Raw genomic sequence first — 23,416 nt, forward strand, 5'->3', positions numbered from 1 at the left:
TTTTTTTTTTTTCTGCCTTGACTCCTTCATTCTGTCTTCTCTTCCTGTGATAATCCTTCGAGTAATTTCTTAAGAGCATCTTCATTTGCGTTTTTGAGTTCTTTGTCCTTTTGTTCTTTGATCCGTTTCAGCTCCTCTAATGCTGCAGCTTGTTGTGCCTTTCGGACTGCAGCCTCTTCTGCAGACGTAGCCGAGATCTTGGATAGTTTGTATTGTAAAGGAGGTGGGACATCTGGATCATCGCAGCTGGATGATAATGAGGACACGTCTCCTATTGCTGTTGCTGTTGTTGTCGAATACCGGGCGGCATTCAATGCTCGTCTTGGTGAAGTTGGGGATGTGATGGTAGCCCAGGAATGCTCACTGTCCTGATCATCATCACAGGAACAGATCTGTTCGAGTGATAGACCAGCAAGTGCTTGAGCAATATGAAGTCCACATCCTAAAAGCAAAAAGGAGTGAGATCCATGGTGTCAAAACATAAATACTTCCGACGTCGATTGATGGCCATGGCGCCACACCAGTGGTTGCTGCTCTTGTTGTAAAAAAAAAAAAAAAAAAAAAAAAGCGCGCTTCTTACCTTCCCAGGTATACTTGCCACAGTCATGACAAATCACTCGGTGGCACATTGTTACAAATATCGACTGAGTGTGAATAGGGGATATGAAGCAACAATCAGTAGATCGGATGAGGGGACACTGAAAAGTAAAAAGTCGTTCTTATTAATGGAAGGAATGAGTTGAATGAGCAAGAATCTGGTAGAATGAGAATCGAGTGAGAATGGGAAAAAAAGGTACAAACAAGGAGTGATATTGCGCAGAGGAGGAGAGAGAAAGAGAAGGAGGAAAAAAATATATGTATGTATACATATACGCCGAGCGGCCCTCTTGCTTTTTAGACGGGACAGAGTTACCTTATTCTGCTACAACAGCCAGAAGCCATTGTTTGTCCTTGTTCTGTTCGCGTCTGTGAGGATTGTAAACAGAATGTGAGCACAAAAAAGAAATTTCCCCACCATTTTCTTGTGCTCGGTCTTGTTAGTTATTTCCAAACAAAATCCGAGATTGTGTTCCTTTAATTCCCTACAATGATACCCAGAATAGTTCCCAGCACTTCATATAGGAGAAATTGGTCCCTGAATGTGCCCGCAATGAGCAGCGAGTGTGTGCGCATGGGTATATGGAGTAAATGGTATTGGAGTAAAGGGCACTGGAGTTAGTCCTATTGCCGATATGAAGAAGGAAGTAAGGGAGAATAGATAGATTATTAAAAGAACAAAAAGATACAGACTTGCCTCCGTAACCTTTTCTACTGGTGTACTGTGTTGACAAGAAGACAATAATAGGCAATTCTCCAAGCGCAAGTATTCAACTGCTCTGTAGGGGACAAATGAGACGATCCTTGCATTTTATCACCATCACATCATACCAAATCGCTACCTATTGTACGAAAAGGCGGTGCAATCATTCCATTGGCTTGCAAAAGAAAAGAAAGTAAATCGGCTCAAAAAGCTTGAAGGCATTCACATCCGGACCCATGGAGTGGTGTCTTTATTGAAGGATTCTTTTTTGTATGCACAATACTGGTTTTTTTTTTTCTTTTTTTTTAAAAAAAAAAAAAAAAAAAAAAAAAAAAAAGAAAGCAGACAGGATATATTATAAAAATGGTGGCAAAGGACACAAAGAAAACAGCTCACTTTAAAAAATATGTGTATTCTTCCCATGCTCAAAATTCCTCCGGACTATCCCGTCGTCCGAAAGATACGCCAATAGGCTATTTGTCATCAACAGTCTCATGTCTCGATAAACACTCTAGACTTTACTGATCAAGCTGGAATAAAAATAACGCGTCCATCACAAGTGATTTTGAGGACTTTTTGATCAATACAAGACCTTCTACATTGCTCTTTATCTGTCTCTATTCCTTTCTTCCTTTCTTTTTTTTTGTACATAAGAATATAAGGCAGACTAGACTTAGCAGACTAAGTCCCCTTGGAAGAGGTATCACTTGTAACGAACTTTCTTTTATATTCCTTTATTGTTCATTGCCTTTACACCTTAATATGTTCTTGTTATTATTCCAATCTTTTTACTCAGCCACGCAAACATCCATACCATTTTATACAATTCATTTTATACAATTATTTTTCATACAAACACAATGTTGTGTTCGCTTAGATCTGAAGAAGTAGCAGAAGAAAAAGAGTTTGATCACGATGCCTGGTTGCTCACTATCAATGCACACATATATAGTCCGTCCCATTAAAAAACGAGACATTCCATCTATTGTAAAAAGAAGAAATGTATTAGAACACAGAAATAAATAAATAAATAAATTAACCAAGAAAAAAAAGTATTATCAAGCCAATACTTACAATTTTTTTAAGACGAAGGCCTTTCTGGACCTAGTCATGTTTGTAGTAGATTGTGTCCTACTGTTGTTGCCGGCTTGTCTCTCCCCCTCCTCCTGGACCCAGCAAAGGTCCTTTCGGTGGTCTTGATCCCTCTACTCCTCCTCCTCCTTCATCTGAAAATTTCCTTTTTGTGGATCTGCTACTACCACCACCACTGCCACCACTACCTCCACCGCCGCCACTACCGCTAGAAGCTTGGCCTTGAGTTCCTCCGTCCGGCGGCATATATTTTGCAGGTCGTTTTTGCTCTCTTATCTGCGACTCACAGACCCTTGCGATGTTCTCAGCACCAACAGCATCTCGATCAAAGTATGCTTTACAATTTCGACAGTACTTGGATCGAAAAGGAACATTCTCCAATATACTGTCACAGTGAGGCCGTGGACACTTGGCAGATGTGTAGTATTTATGACAACCTACAATGGGGTAGTCTAGAGATTTTGCCTGTTCGAGCCAGATTTAATACTCGTTAAAAAAAAGACTCAAAAATTAAATGTCATTGATCAAAGGATTTTTTTTTTACCTTTTCAACAAGCTTCTTCATCAATATCCCATGCTTCGATACTTGTCCTCGGTTTGTCTTGAATGATCCTAGTCCAATACAGATCACCGCATTCGTATTGGCATCTCTTCTTCTTCCATTGCTTCCGCCCGCAAGCTTCAGAATTGCCTTGATCACATAATCAACGCATCCGTTCTGTGCTTTTCTATTATCCCAGCTATTCCGAACAAACCACCCGTCATTATAGAAATCGACAAGCGCCCTATATATAGTCTCCCTATTGTCGTCACTGGTCCTAGATCCACTGCTACTACTGGCCTCAACTCCACTGCTACTACCGGTCCCTGCTCCACTACCAGAGAAACTACCTCCAGTACTTGATGGAGCTTGATTTAGCGGCAAGCTCATATAAGCGAAATACTGTGTTAAAGTAGGCCTTGAGAATGTCGGAATATTGCTTTCAATCTCTGTAATTCCTCTTCTAAGCTTTCGCCTCTCTAGCTCGCCCTGAAACTTCTTGGATGGTTTGTAAAGGTACGCTCTAGAAATCCGGAGGATCTCACGTTCGTTAGGTTTCCTTGGATCCAACTTTGCAATTGTCATCGAGTACCTCTCGCCTGGATCGATCCCAATGATAATGGTACTTTCGGGGGGAGGGCATGCTGCCCGGGTGTCATATTTAACTTCTACATTCTCGAGGAGACGGGATCTCTGCTTCCAGTTGATCTCACGCCGGGGACTGGGACTCACCGGGGACAGTGGATTTGTGCTCGATGTACCTTCTTCAGCTGCTTCTTCTCCCTCGTCGCCTTCTAAGAATGGTTCATCAACTTCCAGCAAGTCAATATCGCTGATACCCAGCAAGATATCGTCATCTTCATTTCCGTCGTCGTCTCCATCATCACCACCATCACCTGCACCATGGCCTGAAGACGAGGATCCCTGCTGAGCACTTGAAGAAGCCTGGACTGCTTGAGATCTTTGAGTATCCGAAGGTTGGGCAGCTTGCGAACCTCTACCTCTTTTTGCTTCGATGTGTCATAGGCAAGAAGTGTTAGGGTAAGGCCGTTTGTAAAGAACGATGTCCGTAGTTTCCTTCTAGGTCCATCATCAGATTGCAGTCCAACGTCCTTGTATCCTTTCAAGGAAAACAGCTCCTGCAACAATATCCCCTTGTGGTTAAGGATCTTGTCCTCTGCAGCCCCCTTGGTACTCATGTTTAGTTCCAACAATTGGACTATTTCCTCTCGAACTGTTGGGTTAGACCATAATATATCCAGGAGGCAGGCTTCCGTTAGGCAGAGAGACTGAGGCGGGAAAGCAGACGTAGGGAAATCCAGATATTTTTTGGCAGTTTTTTGCTCAAAAAAGAATTGGATGGAACTTCTTCCATCGCCTGGAATATCTATGTCAAACTAGACATTATATTGAAGAAATGATTAGGAACATTTCTATAAACATATTATATTTACCTGCGCATTCCGATAGTGAGACCTTAGCGCTGCTTGAACAGGGACCATGACCATCCGAGGCGACTTGCCGATCACCAAATCGGGATAGATCTGGTTTAAAGGACCAAGCCCTGTCTTTGCATAGAAGTTTTCGTATGCTTTGAGCTGGGACGGCTTGGCTACGTTCCCTTCGCCTTTTTTCTTCACTTCCCTGCTATCAAGAACTTCATCTAGGAGTTGTGGGAGATCAGCTGGATTGGATGGCCCAGTGGTAAGCAGGTTATCGATCCACAAGGCGCAGGCCCAGAAAGCTCGAATCCGTGCCTCATTCAACATTTAATAAATGATTGAATGAGCCCTTGAATTGTTGCAGCAAGTTGCTCGGGATTGAGATTGGGATCGGAAGTAGAGTCCAGCTTGGCAACTACACATGTCTTTAACGTGCCCAGCGTTAATGCAACAGTGGGGTGGACCCTCTTCAACCGTCGGTCCTCGGCAGTAGCCTCCTTCACTTTCCTGGTCTTATCAGTCTTTCTGATATACTTGGCCTTCCCTTTGTTCTTCTTTTTTTTCTTCTTTTCCTCCTTAACCTCCTCTTCTTTCTCATCCTCTTTTTTTTCCTTTTCCTTTTTTTTGGGGGACTTTCTTTGATGGCTGGAGCTGACGGGACGGTCGTGTTGTTTGCGATTCGGCTTTGCGCGTTTAGGGATATAGAATCTAATTAGGAACAACAATGTCAAGTGTTAGATGACTTTTTTTTTTTTTTTTTTTTTTTTTTGTATATGCTTTGGAAAATGTTCATTTGAAGGAGCTTACCTGGGTTGAGGTTGATTATTTTTATTCTGGTACCTAGCAGATATCGCAGTCCTCATTCTATCATGGTAATGAAGGAATCTTTCAGCGGTTGGTTGCTGCGAGGCCTGGGTTTGGATCCAGTTGCATATTTCACAGTACACGTGTTACATGAAAATTTATAATACAGACATACTAACAGTTCTATGTCCCATGGTGTGGTGCCCGAGACAAACTTGCAGTTTTATTTTGATACAAATTTGGATAAATGCCCCATGGATGTGATGTGTGAACCCACATCCTATTCTCACTTCTGCTCCCTGGTTACTATTTGTCTGTCTAAAATTTTTCATGAGCTACTACAAACATGACTAGGTCGGAAAAGGCCTTCGTCTTGAAAAAATTGTAAGTATTAGCTTGACAGTGCTTTCTTGACTAAACTCTTTATTTCTATGCTTGGTCTAGATGGTGTTTTTTTATGGGGAGAACTATTTAGACAACATATAGACCCCACATATCTTAATCCTAATAAATTGACTTGGTGGCATTGTTGTAAAAAATATCTTTGCTTAAGGGACAGAAAGATAGACACAATCAGGAAAAGGTAGGACAAAGAGTGTCAACAAGATTGACAAGAGAAAATAGAGTCAAATAACCTTGACTACAAACAGCGCCATAGAATGTCAAAAGAAAAGATGGGAGCTTTATAGGTGAGCTCACAAACTGAGTTACCGGAAGACAAATGCTTGTTGTGAAAAGGGGAAAAAGATAAATGGCAAGATGAACTGCGGATGAAGAATAAGACATGTGGGGAAAACTGAAGACTTTATTAAGAAGGAAGTTTCTTTGGCTTTTATACTCGGTAGTTTCTAGGTGAGGCGGACCCGCCTATGACTACAAAGGCTTTGCGCAAAGATTCCTTTAAGCTGGTTCGACAGATTAGTGGATACAAGATAAACTGAAATTAATTTTAATGACCAGTTGACCAGTCACACCACTTGCAATAACAAGCGAGTCAATTGGCTGCCAATACATTTAAGAGTATTCAAAAAATATAAGGGATCGCGACCAAATGGAACGGGCTATACCTTATATTTTTAATCTAAAAACGATGATTGAATTGTTCTGGTGGCATCTCACTACGTGACGGACTTGCAACAATACTCGTAACAAGCGAGCTAATTGGCTGCCAATACACTCGAAAGTATTCAAAAAATATAAGGTATCGCGACCAAATGAAACGGGCTATATCGTGACCAAATAAAATTGGCGATACCAAACTTTTCGTGCCATTGATTTTATTGAACATTGCTGACCAAAAGTATTCCAAAATTAGACGAGGAGGTGAATTGTTCGGTTTCTGCATCATCAAAGTGTTGAAGAGAGAAGGACAGGGGAAAGAAAGTCCTTATTTTTCGACTTTGCAAATATCGTCGTTACACGAACTAAAATATGGAATTCTTCACATTCTTTCGTGGGCTTCGATCGTCATTTATTGGTGCGACCGTACCGCAGCTGCCAATAAAAGTGCAACTCAAAGCTGCAACAGCCCACTTTGATGAGAGAATATAGCCCACTCTTTAGTGTAAAAGTTTATGTCACTTAAACTTCCGCGGAAGCTTTTTCCGGTGCAAAAAAACGCCGTCTTATGCAGATCCTTCATGTTTAGATTTCTACTTTGAACATGTTATAAAAGGGTTACTGTTCCCTCAACAGAAACCAAAAAAAAAAAAACCCCCCTCAGTCACTCATTTAGACTATCAGAAATCATACAGTGTACCATGTCTCGTCCAAAAGAATATTGCTGCTGCTGCGTTCCTCTAGGCTTTGGAGTCATCATTATCTGCCTCCTTGCATTAGTTCATGGCATTTTCAACCTTGTGACCACCCAACAGGGAGAACCCATTTGTAAAATATTTGAAAAAAAAAATTTTTTTTTTGTTCTTGTTATCTGATCAATAGCTCCTAACTAACCTTTTTTATATCTATATATATTTAGCACTCACGTCTAATGTCCTTGCATTGATATCTGGTGGTCTCTTCTTGCTGCTTGGACTGGGTGGTGGTTATTGCGCTCTCTCCAAGTCCTACAAGCGAGTCAAGGCTTTTTCAATACTCTGGTGGATAGCGACTGCTGTCATTACAGCATTTAATATCGTGGACTTTTCTCTGGTATCCCGACATAAAGAAGATATCAAATTGGCTTGCCAAAAGGAATTAGGGGATATAACTTATTCTACTTCTTTGCCGGAAGATTGCTATGGAGCTGTAACGACGATGCTAGTCCTCTTTCTGGTCCTCGACATGATGCTCATGTTGTTTTTCGGACACGCTATCCACCTCTATGCTAATCAGCTCAAAGGCCCTGATGATAATGTTAATCAAGACCACCCCCTATCTGAGATTGAACCACAACATAAAGTAGAGTTGCCTGAATACAGGCCTTAAGAAGAAATATACCAAGATAAATGAATATAATATGACTAGAATGTAAAACAAATTATATAATAAAAGATATAAGCACTAGAACGGCATTTATTAAGTTCATGTATTATTCATGACACTGAGTACGATGGGATCTCATTCTACACAAGACGATATTTGTACTGTATGTAGTATGATACTATTCCATGCTTATTTAGACTATGAATTTAAGCCAATTGACCAAAAGCGGATTGGTCAATATCGCTTATTTGTTGCTACAAAAACGACTACTGCAGCTCGGAGGTGAAAAGGGTCAACGGTCAATTGTACAGGAGGTCAAAGATAATGCCAGTGCTTTTTTACATTTACCAAAATTCCACAAGACCAACACCTGACGCTTTTTTTTTTTTTTTTTTTTTTTTTTTGCAATTTATGCATGCAGACATTTTCATTCGCATTCTTCATTGGCCCATATACATTAAGCCTAATTCAAAACATTCAAACTACTAATCCGAATGGATTCCCTTCCACTCAGGAACATCACATCTTCTGCAATCCATGCTGCCCCCAATGCAGGTTCCTCCTCTCCTGGTTCTTGTTCTTCTTCGTCCATACCACACACGTCATATCCACCGCTTCAGCAGCAACTCGCAGAAATTCCTTCTGAAACAAAAGAAACACAAGCACGATTTCAGGTACAGACAAATGCACAGCGTACACAGCCACAACCACAATCACAGCTTTCCACTCTGTCATATCAGGATCTTGCTCAGCCATCATCACGCTCGTTCTCCACACATTCTACCCCATTAAGGCCAGTACGCCCGAGGATGCTTTTTTCACGTCCATCGTCTGCTCGATTGTCTCGTTTTGGGGGGTTGCCTCAGGCCCGTTCGAGAAGTAACAGTCATGACTATAACAGCCCGGCTGAGGGTTCAGTCTATGATTCTAATTTGACTTGGGCACAGCGACTCAATATGATGGCTCAACACAAGGCAGCCGAGTCCCAGGGTTTTATCTGGGACTCTCTCGATAATAAGTAAAGCTATACACCTTTATTCAGTTCATTTTTCTGTTTAAATTTCACCTTAAACATGTTTACTGATCAATCTATTTTGATTGCTGAGTATTGAAATAGCATGGAAGGGGTGCAGGAGGCAAGGCAGATGCGCAAGCATGGACTCTTACGGCATTTCACAAACCGAAAAGACACATCATACAATGCCCTTCGGTCAGCCATTCGGCTTCAGAAGGCTGAGAAGAGGTAATGAAAATTAACCGATATGAATTGTCCTACCCTTATGTCCTTATTCCTTTTCTTCGTTTCCACACAGTCAAAGGCCCGCTATATTTCTCCATCTACAGCTTATATGCGTCATTACCTGTCAAATGGCCTCTGTAATATTAGTATCATTTTCATTTTAAAGGAAAAAAAAAAATCTAATCTCATTTCTACAAATGCTTTAGGAACAGTGACATTCGAAATCTTGTCAGCTCCATTCGTTTGGGTTTAGACTATGATCTATATAAAGCCAAGATGATGGCGCTTTTGAACTCAAAGGCTCGAACTATCTTCTTTGTAAGCATAAGAGGCGAATTGAAAACTCATAAAAGGGGGGAAGATTGATGTGATTATGAGCAATTTATTTTATTATGTGTCTGATGAAGCATGCGAGTATATATATGCTTGTGTAGATCATGATGGATCTGGTAGTTGACGTCCTGTTCTGTGTACTATATCTGGTTGAAGTGCAGTACCTTGTCAACAAGGATATATCCGACACTGAATATGCAACAGAGCCGAGTTGGTTATTTGTGCCTCGACCTAAGGCTATCTGGCTCGTGGCTGTGGCCATGAGTAGCTGGAACGTGATGTCTGCCATGATCCGATTTATCTTTGCTGATAGCAAGTAAGCCATAGATTCATTCCAGATTCCAGTTTTTCCAGGAAACCCAGACGATTGCAATATTAATATAATATGGACTAATTTTTTTTTTTTTTTTTTTTTTTCTTACTCGAGGCGTGGGTTCATATTTTCATCACAAACCTTGTTGGATGTAGTCACCGCGACCCCTTTCTTACTCTCCGGGGCATTTTTACCCAAGGGCCAGTGGTTATATGTACCGTATTTCTTACGGAGCTGGAGTGTTATTTCGCGTCTACAACGGGCATTAAGCATTGGTGTTGATATCGGTATCTCGGGTAAGTATTCGTTTTTTTTCTTCAATTTTTTATTCTTTGAAATGCTACTTAAATTTTATTTACTTTTTATTAGATCAACCATTCGATCCTGTTAAAGCAAAGCTCATTGCGCTTGTCGCTTATTTTATTGCTATTATGTACAACGCAATGGCAGCCTTCCTCTACACGGAAACGATGTTTGCTCCCAAGACCGAGTCTCCACATACGATCGGTGATGCGTTTTATTTTATTCTTATCACAGCATCGACAGTCGGGTATGGTGATATCACTCCAAAATCGTTTGAAAGCAAGGTTGTGGTCATGTTTTTCATCATCATCACACTCTCGATTGTCCCAGGCCTAATTGCAGGGGTGATCGATACCCTCAAATCTTCAAGGGCTGGGGGAGGGTCATACATCCAGAGCCGAGGCATCGACGGAGTTGCTAAACAATACCTGGTAATGATCGGTAATTTCCAGGATGTTAAACGTATCTCTGACATGCTGAGCGGGTTCTTTAATAAGGTAAAATAATATAAAATATAAAAAAATGCTTTAGCAAGATCTGCCTATAACTTCCCTTTTTTTTTTTTTTTTTTTTTTTTTTTGGAAATACTGCAGGAGTTCTCAGATAGTGATGTACGTGTCGTGTTCTTGTCTCGGAATAAGCCTCCGAGAGATGTCAAGACATTGCTGGGCATGCCAATGTATAAGAACAAGACTACGATGCTAGTTGGTAATGGTTTAAACGAGGACGATCTTAAAAGATGTCAAGTTCGAGATGCTGGCGGCGTATTTATCATTCCAGGTCAGTCTTTTTTTTTTTTTTTTTTTTTTTTTTTTTTTTGGCGAAGGAATAGGCCGTAATTTTTCCTAAATCGGGACCTCTAATAATTTTTTTATTTTAGATCGAATGAGTTTAGACATGGAGTCGCAAGATACAATGACGACACTTCTTGCGTGGTCTCTTCATCTTTATGCACCCGATACTCGCGTATTCACATATAATCTTCTTCCGGAAACTGAGTCTTTCCAGTGGGGTATCGTAGAGCAATCCATGTGTATTAACGATGTGAAACAGCTCCTATTAGCCTATAATTGCCGACACCGAGGTGCTGCCACCTTGATCCTCAATTTACTCCATCCTTCCGAGCCCCTCGATAGTTATACAGAAGGTTGGCAGGCCCAATATGGCGATGGAACCGGTAATGAGCTCTATGTGAGTTCTGTGCCCGAGGTCTTTGTCGGATGGACATTTGCCCAGGCTTCATGGTTTATTTTTCAAGAGTTCCAAACGATTCTTATTGGAGTGGATATCTTTATGGAAACAGCAATAGAAGGAGATTATGATGGCTCTCATTTTCATGGCGCGCACAACATGCCCAATGCTAGATCAAGAGGATCGAGTCGTCGTAATAGTGGTGGCAGCGGGTTTGGCTTGAATGATATCGGAATCAGTCTGGGATTAACAGGACAGCGCCACCCACAAGACAATGGCTTGACTGGAGACTGTCCAAGTGGGCAGTACCATTTGAGTCTCAACCCTGGTAACAGTTACAGACTTGGTAAATTTGATCAACTCATTTTTATAGCTCAATCTCCTGAGGAATTGGAAGCCATCAATGGCTTTACAAAAGAGCAGTATGAGAAGATGTTGAATGATGAGAAAGATCCCCTAGGAAATTCGCGAGTGGACTTCGCGAAAGCGATGAATATGTACCATGATCTGAAGTTATCGAGATCGGATGCTCGTGCAGCTGCTATGAAAAGAGCTGAGCATCGAAATACCAAGAAGATTAGACTTGAGGAGTCCACGCGACAGCAGCAACTTCAACATCAGCAGCAAAGAACGCGTCTTACTTCAACTTCCGGTAGGTCGGGTGATAGCTCCAACACCACTGCCTCCCCCGCGATATACCAACCTATGATCAGTGAGAAGCCTGTACCTCGTAAGATCGTTAAATCACCTACTAGTGATCAGCTTAATATGAAAAAAACCAAGTTAGCGCGTCCTGCCTGGAACATAGCCTTGTATGATGATGATGACGATGATGATGACGACAATGATGACGATGATGATGACGACGATGATGACGATGATGGCGGCAATGGTAGCGTGCTGAGCGACAGTAGCAATCTGCAAAAATCAAAGAGCGCCCACGTTGATCAAGGTATACGTGCTCATGAGGCACGTCAGAACAGGCATAATATGCAGAATTATCGAGGCGTTGTGACTACCGAGGAAAATAATTGCCTATTAAGGGACCCAGAGGATAGCTCTGGTGATATAGATCAATCCGTAGATACTCGCAGTCGACGAGACCTGTCTCGGCTCTCTTCGGAAGGAAAGTCCTCGGTAAAGGATCTCGAAAATCAAGCCAGATTACGAAAAAACCTAAATAACACGACTGTCAACAATAATACATCTAATAGCGCCGATTTTTATTCGACCATTTTCGACCTCAATGCTGCCGCTGCTGCAGCCGAAGGCACCGATAGGACGATAATGGCTCGAGGTTTGGATGCTGAAGGAAACACGACTACCATTAAGGGTCCTAGAGCATCAAGCGCTGCAGAAATTTTATCCATGCCGACAGTTGATGACACAGTGCAAGGACTTGGTTTGCCTATAACTGTCACTGCACCAGAGATACACCCCCATAGTTTATCTCAAACTCTGAAGAAGCCTCTCTCTCGACGGATGTCAGGCAAAGATAGGCAACCCCCTCATCAAACAGAAACACGTAATGGACACTACTCCATCAAAGGCTCATTCCAGCCTCTGGATGACACGACCTACATTGGCCAGACATCTGTGACTAGATCAGAGACAAAGGACTTGCCGCTCTGTCATCTGTTGCTTGATCCTCCAGCGTCTGTCAGGTCACTTATCCGAGAAGATCTCTCCGCATTAAAGGATCACATTGTCGTCTGCGCTAATGCGGGAGAGGACCTCTACCGCTTCATATCTACGCTTCGACTAGCTCAGATCCCCAAACAGGATTTCAAGACGATCGTGGTCTTGACTACCAATCCACAAGAGAAGCCCCATTTCAATAACGTCCCCCTAGCGCGAGAAGCGTCTGATGAGCGAGGGGACGAAAAACTCGATGAGAACGCGATATCAGCCTTGATTGATGGCTTGGCTGTTGCTGATGGCACTGAGCGTGATCTTCCTTCTAGTTCGATAAAAGTGGGAGTGGGACCCTCCAAGAAACAAATGAAATCTGAAAAATGCGGAGGCGGAACCTGGAACGCCATTTTGTCCTTTCCTCGTGTCTTTTGGGTTATTGTAAGTGCATAGTGCATTTTTTTTTTTTTTTTTTTGTGAAGAAAAACACTATTGCTGATTATATCGGAACTTTAGGGAAATTGTCGGCATCAACGCGACTTGGTCCGGGCAGGTATCCTTGGTGCTTCCAGTATTGTAGTTTTGTCACATATTGCCCACGGCCTTGATCGAGGCGAATTTGTGGATAGCACTGCAATTATGGCCCACCATATGATCCATAAAACACTACAGCAACGCAATCTTTTAGGCAAGCAGCACATTGTTGTTGATATCCGTAAGTGGCTCTCTGTCGCTCACTGTTATGTTTACAGCTGTAGCTTTTCGTAATCAATTAATTTCTTTTTTTTTTTTTTTTTTTTTTTTCCTTCTTCCCCGCTTCATATTTCCCATGTATACGTAGTGGAAAGAAGTAGTATCCGATTCTTAAATATGCACGATCTAGCTTTGGTTCGATCTTACCAGACACGGGACCATATATCCAAAGCTCAACGTAGCGGACCCAGCGGGTTCTGGATGACACCCATCTTTGCTAGTGGTCATGTACTGGCGAGTAGTTTACTCGACAATGTTCTGTTTCAAGCCTATTCTAAGACCCATATCCTGGACCTCGTGAAGCTCTGTTGTGGTGTCCGGCTCAAGCAGGCCATTGAGCTGGACCAGATCTTGGGTATTGACTGCTCCAGTATCTGCTTGATTGAGACTCCCATACAATTTGTGGTAGGTTTTTTTTTTTTTTTTTTTTTTTTTTTTAAATACCAACAATAATAATAATGAAAAAGTTTTCATAACCACCACTAATTACACATCCATCTATCTTCCGGCCTCATAGGGCAAGTCTTTCTTGGCTTTGTTCCAGACATTGGCCCTTCAATATGGCATTGTATCATTGGGTCTATATCGAGCACCAGACCGTGAGCTTAACAATGCGCTGCCTTTTATATTTACAAATCCATTGCCTGGCATCCTACTCAAAGATACAGATATGATATATGTCCTCAAATCTTAGACTTGTACAAGCCAGCATTAAGCATGTAGATAATTTAACCCAAATGAGAATTGGTCATAAAGTTACACAAAAAACGGAGTAAACCACGCTTCTTAGAAGACGAACTTGTTTCTTTCAAAGCTTTAATAGGCTATAAACTATAAATCTCGGTTATTGCTAAAACTCACAAGAAGAAATCTTGCTTACTGCCGGTGCCCCATCCTCTGCTTCTTCCGATCTCGTCTCTCATCTGCAATTCGATCCCACTCTAGACGGTCCGGTGTTAGCGGGAAATCTGTATCCCAAAAGCCTGGTGGAGTCATGGGTGATTCATGATGGACACGGTGCCTTGAGATTTGTTGGATCCGATCTTGCAGCCGCTCTTCTGCTGTCTTCTCCCATACCTCTTTCTCACCAGGGCGAGGTGCAGGTGTAAAAAATGTATTGTATCCATCCGGAAGTGGTAATGGCCCAGTCAATTCGTAAAATCGACGACAACATGCGCAATCGTGTCCATGCATTTGTTTCCTCTTATCTTTTCGCCGCTCAGTGTAGTTATATATCCTTTGTGCAGAGCTGCCACTACCGCTGGAAGCTGCTTGCTTGTGATGCGCGTCCCTGTCTATGTGTGAAGCGTCATCTTCTGGCTCCCCCTCCCGTGGCAGGTCCAGCGGCTGCTCATTTTCCTTATCCGCATCGTCACCCACAGCCTTGGCCTTTTCGGAAGCCACACCATGCATCTCGTCATCAAGGTCAATGGCAATAGTCTCTACTGCCGCTTTGTCCATAGTGGACTGCTCTGGTGTCCGTTGAGCCCTTATCATTGCAGCTAAAGATAGCTGATGTGTAGCTGATTTATCCTTTTTTGGCGTGATGCCATGCTGTTCTAGTGGCGTTGCTGGAACAAAAACCGTTCGTTTCTCTCTTGAACTGCTATTATGTGGATGGTGAGACATAGGAGTTTTTGCACGAGCACTGCTCTTCACTTTCGGAATGCGAAGGCTCCTTGTATTTGCTAAAACTTCATCCTCAGTATCCGCAGAGATTTCAACTCTATGGCCCTTTTTGGAGAGTTGAGGCGGTGGCTGTTCCTTAATCGTCTGCTCAGTCTTTATCGAAACATTCTGTTGTGGAATTGCTGTAGGTCTAGTAGATATTTTCAAAAAATCGGTATCAAACATTGGAGGCGATGAACGATCGGATTCAATATTGGGTAGCGACATGCTTGTTTTGTCTGTTGAGGCACGTCGTCTTTCATAAGAGTGATTCCCAATTGCCGTAGCTGATGCTTCTTGCTCTCTTATCGGTGATACCCGAGCGGCTGGTGTGACGCTGTTGTATTCTTTCTGTTCCCCACGAACAACATGGTTTTCGTGATTATAATCTTCACTATCGTCACTATCCTCAAGGTCGGAGTGGCATTGACGTTGACGAAGCGCAAGGTCGGAGGGGAAAGTCAGCGATAGGGGTTGCTCTTTATACGCAATCGACGTGTCATTATCGTCAGAATGTGTGGCATGCAACGGTGACTTTGATCCTCTTTGTCCAAGACTAGTACTTTCATGTGTGCTCGAGGTGTCTTCATCATCAAAAATCACATGAGGCTCCTCCATGGAGCCAGGACGATTTGCATGCGTAGATTCCCTTGAGGATTCGAGCCTTACAGAATATCTTGTGTTGAACTGGTTGAAAATTGTATTTCTTTGCGTTACTTCTTGTCTTTGTTGCGAGGTATCGCTGCCTTCAGTCACAAAATCGCTTCGCTCAGTATCCTTTGTTTTAGGGTGGGATGGCATCGGCCTTGATAATATTTGCCGATGTTGCTGCTGTTGCTGTTGCTGTTGCTGTTGCTGTTGCTGTTGCTGTTGCTGTTGCTGTTGCTGTTGCTGTTGCTGTCTACTGCTCGGAGGTCTGGGGGTATCAAGCGTCATGTATCGAATTGCCTGTGGGGACATATGCTCCTTCATCCTACGCTGGTACTGTTCCCATAAAACCCTTTCTTTCCATTGTGTCCATTTAGCCTTATAGGCCTCAAGAATCACAGTTGAACGCTCACAACGCAGCTCCAATAATGTGACTCGATTTTCAGCATAGTCACAGCGAGCCTTCCATGCCTTAAGCTCTTCCTGACATCCACATACGCAATATGACTTTTTGGAGGAGTTTGAAGACTTGAGTGCGGATTTTAGAGGATTGCTAGACTTCATAGATCCTCCTGCTCCGGCTCCTTCACGACTAGAAGGGTCCGTGCTTTTGAATGAGTAATTGCCTTTGCTTAATGGAGGTAGACGTGGCTCATGTGAGTTCTTGGAAGGTGCCCTGGGTCATTTTTATCAATATGGAGAGGGGGAATGGTGAGATGTTATATTGATTTGAAAATGCGACTACATCATACTCAAACGTCAACACATACATATAATCCAAAATCTGCGATATAGACTGACTGACGAAGCTGTTCAATATTGACACATTTTCATCGTTTGTCACAGAGGTGATAGATGCGGCCTCTGGTTGTGCTATATTTGTTGTTGACGCTGCTTCCTGGGCTTGAAGGGTATCAATTTTTTTGTGCGAGTTTGTATCTTTAAATGCTGCCTTCTTCGCAAGCTGCATTTCTAACTCTGCTAGGCGCAGTGTCACAAAGTTGCGATCCTGCTCATAGGTCTTGGCTGCCGCACACCATTCCAAAGCACTTGAACGATGCTGTCGAATAAGTTCGTGCAGCCTTTTGTTCTCTTCTTCGAGCTCTATAGGAAGACGTATAGTCATTGATTATATTAGCCCTTTACCCCTATTGGGCTATTCTTATGGAATACTGGTTGATCCTGGTGAAGACATGTTTACTCGACTGACCATGATTCTTGTCATTAAGCTCCTTTGCGAAATGAGCAGCCTGTAGGAGGTGGTCCTGAAGACGTGGTGCTAGTAAGTTCGGCGCATGGTCAAACAGAGAGTCTGAACGACTTGATCCAGCAATTCTGGAATTCATCAAAGGAACTACAACGCTTGGCGTCGATGTTTTAGGAACCACTTTCAAAATGGACACATTGCCATCATCAGAGTGTTGATTTTGTTGGAGGCATTGCCGTTGCTGTTGTTCCTGTCCATTTTTTTCCTGCAGCATGGTGTTAGCATTATGGGGCGTTACAGCTGAGTGACGAGCTAATGAGTGAGCAACGCGTAGGGCTGAATCCGAACCTGCGGGAGTCGAGTCGCAGGGGAGCATCGATGTTTCAGATGGGAAAAAAAAAATTCAAACGTGGAGGATAAAGAAAATTCACAAAAAGAGAAGGCTTCATTTTAGTTAATGTTTGGTGGCAAATCTTCATGCCTAAAGTTTACTCCATAATGATGCCTAATATCAAAGAGCACACAAAGCTCTCCAGCTTAATACTGTAGTATGTCCTGAGGGTCCTTGTTGTCAAAAAAAAAAAAAAAAAAAAAAGCTTAATACTGTAGTATATATTATAGCCCGTTTCATTTGGTCGCGATACCTTATATTTTTTGAATACTTTCGAGTGTATTGGCAGCCAATTAGCTCGCTTGTTACGAGTATTGTTGCAAGTCCGTCACGTAGTGAGATGCCACCAGAACAATTCAATCATCGTTTTTAGATTAAAAATATAAGGTATCGTGACCAAATAAAATTGGCGATATGTCCTCCTGACTCAGCCAAGAACTCTTGTTGGGACAAATGGCTCTATACCAGAGGGACAAACTTGCTCTTTTTGGTTAGTCCTTTTCAATTATAAGAATTTTGTTAAGCCGTTTATATTTGAAAGGTATAACCAAAAAGAGCGACAAGCTTCACCCTCTGCTCTATTGCGTCCTCCGTATATATATACTATACGTACAGCAACGAATATATACATCTGTATTATATAATATAACCACGGTGTTACTCCATTGACATGCTAGCAGCGATGGATAAAACGAGCTCAATACTTAACGACATCAATTAAATGTTTAAATGTATTTTGGTCATCAATATATACAATTAAATAGAGAGGGTAGTGCGATAGTTCGGAGCCTTACTTGCCTATCTACAATATTCAATAAGCTAAATGTTACTTAATTATTATCATTATCGTCTTTTTTTCCCTTAGGCATCACCGTCGTCAACTGACTTGAGCGCTGCTGCCACGGCAGCATCCTGCTTGACCTCTCTCAGGTACCGCTGGAATATCCAACCAATAAGACACATCAACACGAACTGAATAGCCAATACCACTGCAGAGATGATTACAACCATTCGATAGCACTTGTTGACCAGCTCATCATCTGGATCTGTGACCTTCCCCAATCCATTGTCGGATGATCTAAGGTTGTCGCGACAAGCGTTCTCAATCGACTCTCTGTCATTTCTGGTTACCAAAATAAGGTTCCCAATCGACAGTCCCAGGACAACCAGAGTAAGGCACCACCATAGGATAGAGAATACTCTAGTGATGATAACAGATTTGGTAGCCGCAGAAAGGAGCCCAAGAAGCGCGATCAATAGCTGAATACCAGCTGAGGCAAAGATAATAATTCTGGCAATTTTATCACCTAAAAAGATTAGTATTTTTTATTATTTTAAAAGCAGGTTAGTCCTAGGAAATCCTCAGCTTTTTTTTTTTTTTTTTTTTTTTTTAAAAAAAAAAAAAAAAAAAAAAAAAAAAAAAAAGGGCAGAAGATTGGATTCAGAATGCCTCTCTTTGTTTTTTTACCATTATCATTCGCAACATATTTCTGATAAGTTGTGGCAGCAATGACAGCTATATACAGCAAAGAAATCACAGCGACGGCCGGTCGCAGTCGAATGCAGCAACAGCAAAGGTCCCTGTCCTTGTTTGATGCCATGATTGAACTTTTTTTTTTTTTTTTTTTTTTTTCGTATCTTCTGATTGTTTAATGCTGAGTTGTGATTGTTTTCAAGCTAAATCGAGATCCTATGCTTTATTATTGGCAAGGGAATGATGGGCAAAGCAGAAGTGAAAACGATGAGAGATGCACTTGGGGAGATGAGGTAAGATAAAAAAAAGAGGGACATATGATGGTTGCTTTTTTATGATCCGCATGGTCAATACTCCTATCTGGTTTGAAAGTGGCGTGAGCACCACAATTTGTTGAAGGGATCACTGATCGTGCCACGCTCGAAAAAAGAAGCATGGGCAGATGACAAAGGGAGTAGGGAATCCAGACAAAAGCGAAGGGGTGTTGCCGCGTATCGTTGAAAAGTCATATGCCCACGCGCTCCTTTTTTTAAACAAACATGCAGAAAAATAGGGGATCACATTTTAAACTTTAAATGCACAGGGCACAGGACATCTCGCGTCCAGATTGCTTTATTTGTTCGTTTGTATATTTGAAGGAACAACTGGTTGTCACTTTCTTTAAAGACTATAATGAAATACACAATATTGAACTACTCTATTATAATGATTACGAATAATCTACAAAAACTTCATTAGAATAAGCTGTCTGTTCAGCTACATCATGTCGTACTGTTGTCTTCCTTGTGGGCATTTGTTTGCGTAATGTCCTTTTTGTTGACACTGAAGGAAGAATACATAAAAGAGAGGAAGGGGTCAGAATAATCTCCTAAAATGCAAAGGTATCAACAACAACAACAAAAACAAACCTTGAAGCAAGTAACGTCCTCGACATTTCGATATGTAGGGGTCTCTCCATCCGGTCGTGATGACTAATAAAAAAGAGAAGTGTAGAGATGTTTAGAAAAAAATAATAAATATAACCTGCATTTTTTTTTTTCGAGCTTTTTAGCTCTGTATCTCACCTCTCCATGTGTTCGGTCCTGCATTGGTCTTGAGCCTTGGCCATCATCCCAATTTGGTGGCGGAAGTTCGTACTTCGGACTTTTTTAAAAAAAAAGTAGGCAACGAGTAAGTACAATGAATTTCTACAATCAAAAAAAAAAAAAAAAAAAAAAAAAAAAAAGCATTTGACTTACTGTCCATTGGGGCAATTAGGTCCTTGTGGACACCATCCTGTGACGTAGTTTTGACAAATAACTTTCCGCGTATGCTTGTGCCTACAGTTAGGTCCGTGCTTACAAAATCCTCGTGCATACCATGGACAATCCTTGATCTTGCTCTCAGGATCAATGTGAAGATACTATCAAGTTCGAATCGAGCAAATAATATTCAGAAAATATGACAATTAACAGTCGCCTTTACTTTATGATATTATATTAATTCTTTTTTTTTTTTTTTTTTTTTTTCACACTTACAATACATTCCGCGCCATTGTTACATTCTCCATACTTGCTATAAAACCAACATTCAGGCATTTTGCGCAGGTTATATTCGTGCAAGAACTCACAATTGTCTCCCTTTTTACACAATGCTCGAAGCCAATGTTTACAAACGACTGCTTTAGAAGGGTCTGTCCTGACATGACGGAATTGACAGTTGTTTCCTTTTGAACAATGTCCTTTCAAAAAGAATCTACAAATATTATCCCCCGTTTCTATATTTTTTTTTTGAAAAAAAATCCATATTATATCGTGAGTAATTTCAAATAGCATTGATGTTAGTGAGTGATCAATGCTTGTGGACTTTATTATTATTTTTAACTTCATCGAGACATTCATGTCATTAATATAGAATCATATAGAGATGCTGTACTAGCAACTATCAAAGCTTGTTGCAGAGACAAATTCAAACAGAATATAGCAGAAAAAAGTATATTATAGATTTTTTTTTTTCTTCTGCGATTGTAGCGAGGGAAATATGGTCATCCGCCTTTTTTATTCGAAACAAAAAAAAAACAAAAAAACTTATATGAATATGATGTATTACCTCCATTCTTCTTTGCCAAATTAGTGATATCCAATCCAACTTCTGTTTTGACAAAGTCTTCGAATTCGAACGAATACTCCTGAAAGTCGATCTCTGAAGGAAGAATCGAGTATGCAGCCGTCATGATGCTAATGTCTCCAATTGTAGATTCTGTCGACGTTATTAGAGCTTGCGGTTTATCTGCAATAGGCTTCTTATAAGCAAAGCCGGCGATGAAAGGATGATTAATAAAGAAAGAGATGAGTAAAAGTGAATGCAATGAAATTTAATGAAATGCAATGCATAAAGTTTAAATACTTTGGCTCCTTCCAATTGCTGACTAAGCCACGTAGAATATAAATGGCAAGTCACTTGGATCTGAATCATAGATATTTCATCTTTTTAGTTTATAGTTCTTTACTTTATACATGCCATGCGGGAGCCTTTCCGTATCCTTACCGGTGTTCATAAGCTATCATGGGCTTCTCGTGCGAAACCAGTTCTTTCAGGGATAAAATGCTATACCTCTTTCTCTACCAACACCCTATGGTCTCGACATTCCCAGTCCCAGTCCCAGTCCCCATGTCGGAATGAGCATGTTCTCGGAAGCATAATGAGACAAAGGAATAATGGCTTATCCATGTCGCTCGCACAGTATAGAGCATTTTCAAGCTTAGGCATATGTCGCAAGGAGCATGGAGATCATGTGAGCACTAACGAAATCTTGGATCGAACACAAAAAGTCAGTAACGGACTACAAGGAGGAGGTGGAGGAGGAAAAAAGAGTAAACCATTCAGGTTTACAAGCGATCTACCGACTCGGATCAAGATGCTCCTCGACACACCAGGTAACCCAATTTTCTACATCTGTTAAAGCCCCTTTTATGGTATCTAATCCTGATTCGTTGTATCCATTTTTCTGTTCTCCATGGAAGGCGTGTTCCCCAAAGATCTTGCACCTACAACCGATAAGGAGCCGAGTAGGGAGATCCGGCAGTCTTTTGGAACTACATATGGGTGAGATACATAAAAAAACGTTACCGATAGCATAAATATATGATCAATTGGCACATTCTCTATGGTCTTGATAAAAAAGTCAAGTTTTGCTAGAACTCAAAAAAAATCCCTCCAGTGGTAATTATAAATTAGAATGGGAGGATGCACCAAGAACAGTGCTTATCATCAAGAAACCCTATGATGAACTAACAGACAATGCATTAGTTGATGTTGCAACGTAAGGCTTTCATATCGCTCTCAGCGTTAAGATAACTCTTTTTTTTTGAAATATTACTAAACAAATAGCTGATAAAATTACTATGCTCTGCGATTTATAAAAAAAAGGTGGATTCACACCACTTATCCACATATGAATGTTGTGGTAGAGCCAGATGTTGCACAGGAGTTTGCCGAACGATTGCCTTTTTTGTATACCATCCCAGGTAAATAAGAACTTGTTATTAATAGTAGCAAAAAGGATTGTAGACGAGGAGGCAAGCGCCTGTGCAATCATGTTTCCTTCGTAGAGCCGCTTTGTAATAATCGCGTATTAATTATTATTGTTTTTATACTGATCTTAGATCACAAACGTGATGAGTACACGCGCGTCATCGATCTGGTGGTAACTTTGGGAGGCGACGGCACCATCCTCCATACTTCATCCTTGTTCAATTCTGCAGTTCCTCCTGTCATCTCGTTTTCCATGGGCACGCTTGGCTTCCTTTTACCATATCGTAAGGAACTTGTAAAGACGCTTTCTAATGTTAATCATGGAAATCTGTACTGGGGAATGGCTATAGGGCGTTCTAAGAAACAAGCAAAAACAAAAAATTCCCTCATACTATTCACGGATGCTTCCCTTCCTTTACCCGTCCTTGTCATGTAAATACACATTCTAGATATCAACAATTATCAAAATGCACTCTCAAAATTGATCGATACTCGACAAGCATCCTTGTTGCTTCGCATGCGTCTCAAGTGTACGCTTCATGGAGCGGATGGACGGCGATTGCAGGCAAAGGACGGCTCAGGCCAGATCAACGACTTGACAGTGATGAACGAGGTCAATCTTCATCGTGGACGATATCCACATCTTACTTGGATTGGATGCTATGTTGATGGCCATCTTATTACAGAAGCTGTTGCTGATGGGTTGATTGTAGCATCCCCTACAGGTTCTACAGCTTATTCCCTTTCTGCTGGAGGCTCCATTGTCCATCCATCCATCCAAACTTTACTTATGACGCCCATTTGTCCAAGATCCCTCTCTTTTCGGCCTGTTCTATTGCCACCAAATGCAACAATCCAGCTTAAAATCGGAGAAAAATCCAGAGGCCCTGCAGAGGTATCACTTGATGGAAAGGAGACGTTCTTTCTAGATAAGAACGAATTCCTTCAGGTTTGCATGTCAGCGTTCCCGATGCCTTGTGTTAATAGAGTTCATGCAGGAGAAGATTGGATCAAGGATATTAACGATCTATTGAAGTGGAATCAGGGCTTCCTTAATAAGCAAAGCATGAGCCATTATATGTCTGAGTAACACGGAAACAATAATAAAAAAAGGACATTCCGTTCCTGCATATTGTAAATTTGTTCT

At 41.4% G+C, this 23,416-nt stretch overlaps 11 protein-coding genes across 11 annotated transcripts; 4 read left to right on the forward strand and 7 right to left on the reverse strand.

The window, feature by feature from the left end:
* Positions 1-26: 26 nt before the first annotated feature.
* On the reverse strand, positions 27-629 carry BCR41DRAFT_394364 (hypothetical protein; the record flags this gene model as incomplete). The annotated part of the gene is made up of 2 exons (XM_022028639.1): positions 27-442; positions 581-629. 2 exons carry the CDS (start codon positions 627-629, stop codon positions 27-29), a joined length of 465 nt encoding a protein of 154 aa, XP_021883341.1.
* A 1,761-nt stretch (positions 630-2,390) lies between these two features.
* On the reverse strand, positions 2,391-3,385 carry BCR41DRAFT_420555 (hypothetical protein). Its single transcript, XM_022029914.1, has 3 exons — positions 3,263-3,385; positions 2,937-3,238; positions 2,391-2,857 (listed from the first exon to the last, which is right to left on the reverse strand). The coding sequence occupies exons 1-3, from the start codon at positions 3,321-3,323 to the stop codon at positions 2,432-2,434; spliced, it is 789 nt and encodes a 262-aa protein (XP_021883342.1). The 5' UTR covers positions 3,324-3,385; the 3' UTR covers positions 2,391-2,431.
* A 2,071-nt stretch (positions 3,386-5,456) lies between these two features.
* Positions 5,457-6,050, reverse strand: BCR41DRAFT_349689 (hypothetical protein). Its single transcript, XM_022023514.1, has one exon. The coding sequence runs from the start codon at positions 5,963-5,965 to the stop codon at positions 5,753-5,755; it is 213 nt and encodes a 70-aa protein (XP_021883343.1). The 5' UTR covers positions 5,966-6,050; the 3' UTR covers positions 5,457-5,752.
* An 843-nt stretch (positions 6,051-6,893) lies between these two features.
* On the forward strand, positions 6,894-7,652 carry BCR41DRAFT_349690 (hypothetical protein). Its single transcript, XM_022023515.1, has 2 exons — positions 6,894-7,066; positions 7,158-7,652. Exons 1-2 carry the CDS (start codon positions 6,940-6,942, stop codon positions 7,604-7,606), a joined length of 576 nt encoding a protein of 191 aa, XP_021883344.1. The 5' UTR covers positions 6,894-6,939; the 3' UTR covers positions 7,607-7,652.
* A 71-nt stretch (positions 7,653-7,723) lies between these two features.
* On the forward strand, positions 7,724-8,946 carry BCR41DRAFT_15135 (hypothetical protein). Its single transcript, XM_022019599.1, has 3 exons — positions 7,724-7,766; positions 8,025-8,621; positions 8,721-8,946. The coding sequence occupies exons 2-3, from the start codon at positions 8,098-8,100 to the stop codon at positions 8,848-8,850; spliced, it is 654 nt and encodes a 217-aa protein (XP_021883345.1). The 5' UTR covers positions 7,724-7,766; positions 8,025-8,097; the 3' UTR covers positions 8,851-8,946.
* Positions 8,947-9,857: 911 nt separating this feature from the next.
* BCR41DRAFT_334109 (hypothetical protein) lies at positions 9,858-14,077 on the forward strand. Its single transcript, XM_022021918.1, has 6 exons — positions 9,858-10,289; positions 10,386-10,572; positions 10,673-13,056; positions 13,132-13,330; positions 13,457-13,773; positions 13,886-14,077. Exons 1-6 carry the CDS (start codon positions 9,921-9,923, stop codon positions 14,060-14,062), a joined length of 3,633 nt encoding a protein of 1,210 aa, XP_021883346.1. The 5' UTR covers positions 9,858-9,920; the 3' UTR covers positions 14,063-14,077.
* A 182-nt stretch (positions 14,078-14,259) lies between these two features.
* BCR41DRAFT_295955 (DNA repair protein endonuclease SAE2/CtIP C-terminus-domain-containing protein) lies at positions 14,260-14,586 on the reverse strand (the record flags this gene model as incomplete). Its single annotated transcript, XM_022020425.1, has 1 exon — positions 14,260-14,586. A coding segment is annotated over one exon (327 nt), but the record flags the coding sequence as incomplete, so codon positions are not given.
* Positions 14,587-16,336: 1,750 nt separating this feature from the next.
* BCR41DRAFT_369124 (hypothetical protein) lies at positions 16,337-16,810 on the reverse strand (the record flags this gene model as incomplete). The annotated part of the gene is made up of 1 exon (XM_022026435.1): positions 16,337-16,810. One exon carries the CDS (start codon positions 16,808-16,810, stop codon positions 16,337-16,339), a length of 474 nt encoding a protein of 157 aa, XP_021883348.1.
* A 1,214-nt stretch (positions 16,811-18,024) lies between these two features.
* Positions 18,025-18,915, reverse strand: BCR41DRAFT_385080 (hypothetical protein). The gene is made up of 2 exons (XM_022027635.1): positions 18,751-18,915; positions 18,025-18,589 (listed from the first exon to the last, which is right to left on the reverse strand). The coding sequence occupies exons 1-2, from the start codon at positions 18,881-18,883 to the stop codon at positions 18,144-18,146; spliced, it is 579 nt and encodes a 192-aa protein (XP_021883349.1). The 5' UTR covers positions 18,884-18,915; the 3' UTR covers positions 18,025-18,143.
* A 441-nt stretch (positions 18,916-19,356) lies between these two features.
* BCR41DRAFT_334113 (hypothetical protein) lies at positions 19,357-21,094 on the reverse strand. Its single transcript, XM_022021919.1, has 6 exons — positions 20,845-21,094; positions 20,274-20,512; positions 19,995-20,158; positions 19,821-19,899; positions 19,665-19,727; positions 19,357-19,578 (listed from the first exon to the last, which is right to left on the reverse strand). The coding sequence occupies exons 1-6, from the start codon at positions 20,966-20,968 to the stop codon at positions 19,513-19,515; spliced, it is 735 nt and encodes a 244-aa protein (XP_021883350.1). The 5' UTR covers positions 20,969-21,094; the 3' UTR covers positions 19,357-19,512.
* Positions 21,095-21,598: 504 nt separating this feature from the next.
* BCR41DRAFT_349700 (ATP-NAD kinase-like domain-containing protein) lies at positions 21,599-23,382 on the forward strand. Its single transcript, XM_022023516.1, has 5 exons — positions 21,599-21,840; positions 21,956-22,057; positions 22,165-22,262; positions 22,401-22,553; positions 22,719-23,382. Exons 1-5 carry the CDS (start codon positions 21,752-21,754, stop codon positions 23,357-23,359), a joined length of 1,083 nt encoding a protein of 360 aa, XP_021883351.1. The 5' UTR covers positions 21,599-21,751; the 3' UTR covers positions 23,360-23,382.
* Positions 23,383-23,416: the final 34 nt, after the last annotated feature.

Source organism: Lobosporangium transversale, assembly GCF_002105155.1.
Source record: "Lobosporangium transversale strain NRRL 3116 chromosome Unknown BCR41scaffold_10, whole genome shotgun sequence".
NCBI lineage: Eukaryota > Fungi > Mortierellomycota > Mortierellomycetes > Mortierellales > Mortierellaceae > Lobosporangium > Lobosporangium transversale.

What these genes read in the sequence shown, in the direction of transcription:
- BCR41DRAFT_349689 (XM_022023514.1), bottom strand. Translation starts at nt 5,965, where the DNA reads ATGTCTTATTCTTCATCCGCAGTTCATCTTGCCATTTATCTTTTTCCC.
- BCR41DRAFT_15135 (XM_022019599.1), top strand. Translation starts at nt 8,098, where the DNA reads ATGGATTCCCTTCCACTCAGGAACATCACATCTTCTGCAATCCATGCT. An exon ending in TGGGACTCTCTCGATAATAA is followed by an intron (nt 8,622 to 8,720) that starts GTAAAGCTATAC and finishes GTATTGAAATAG; the next exon opens with CATGGAAGGGGTGCAGGAGG.
- BCR41DRAFT_420555 (XM_022029914.1), bottom strand. Translation starts at nt 3,323, where the DNA reads ATGAGCTTGCCGCTAAATCAAGCTCCATCAAGTACTGGAGGTAGTTTC. An exon ending in TAGTTTCTCTGGTAGTGGAG is followed by an intron (nt 3,239 to 3,262) that starts CAGGGACCGGTA and finishes GTAGCAGTGGAG; the next exon opens with TTGAGGCCAGTAGTAGCAGT. An exon ending in TGAAGAAGCTTGTTGAAAAG is followed by an intron (nt 2,858 to 2,936) that starts GTAAAAAAAAAA and finishes TGGCTCGAACAG; the next exon opens with GCAAAATCTCTAGACTACCC.
- BCR41DRAFT_349700 (XM_022023516.1), top strand. Translation starts at nt 21,752, where the DNA reads ATGGAAGGCGTGTTCCCCAAAGATCTTGCACCTACAACCGATAAGGAG. An exon ending in TCTTTTGGAACTACATATGG is followed by an intron (nt 21,841 to 21,955) that starts GTGAGATACATA and finishes AAATCCCTCCAG; the next exon opens with TGGTAATTATAAATTAGAAT. An exon ending in TTTTTTGTATACCATCCCAG is followed by an intron (nt 22,263 to 22,400) that starts GTAAATAAGAAC and finishes TACTGATCTTAG; the next exon opens with ATCACAAACGTGATGAGTAC.
- BCR41DRAFT_334113 (XM_022021919.1), bottom strand. Translation starts at nt 20,968, where the DNA reads ATGACGGCTGCATACTCGATTCTTCCTTCAGAGATCGACTTTCAGGAG. An exon ending in ACAATGGCGCGGAATGTATT is followed by an intron (nt 20,159 to 20,273) that starts GTAAGTGTGAAA and finishes CGAACTTGATAG; the next exon opens with TATCTTCACATTGATCCTGA. An exon ending in AGGACCGAACACATGGAGAG is followed by an intron (nt 19,728 to 19,820) that starts GTGAGATACAGA and finishes CTTTTTTATTAG; the next exon opens with TCATCACGACCGGATGGAGA.
- BCR41DRAFT_385080 (XM_022027635.1), bottom strand. Translation starts at nt 18,883, where the DNA reads ATGGCATCAAACAAGGACAGGGACCTTTGCTGTTGCTGCATTCGACTG. An exon ending in ATATGTTGCGAATGATAATG is followed by an intron (nt 18,590 to 18,750) that starts GTAAAAAAACAA and finishes TAATCTTTTTAG; the next exon opens with GTGATAAAATTGCCAGAATT.
- BCR41DRAFT_349690 (XM_022023515.1), top strand. Translation starts at nt 6,940, where the DNA reads ATGTCTCGTCCAAAAGAATATTGCTGCTGCTGCGTTCCTCTAGGCTTT. An exon ending in CCAACAGGGAGAACCCATTT is followed by an intron (nt 7,067 to 7,157) that starts GTAAAATATTTG and finishes ATATATATTTAG; the next exon opens with CACTCACGTCTAATGTCCTT.
- BCR41DRAFT_334109 (XM_022021918.1), top strand. Translation starts at nt 9,921, where the DNA reads ATGTACAACGCAATGGCAGCCTTCCTCTACACGGAAACGATGTTTGCT. An exon ending in GCACATTGTTGTTGATATCC is followed by an intron (nt 13,331 to 13,456) that starts GTAAGTGGCTCT and finishes ATGTATACGTAG; the next exon opens with TGGAAAGAAGTAGTATCCGA. An exon ending in AGACTCCCATACAATTTGTG is followed by an intron (nt 13,774 to 13,885) that starts GTAGGTTTTTTT and finishes CCGGCCTCATAG; the next exon opens with GGCAAGTCTTTCTTGGCTTT.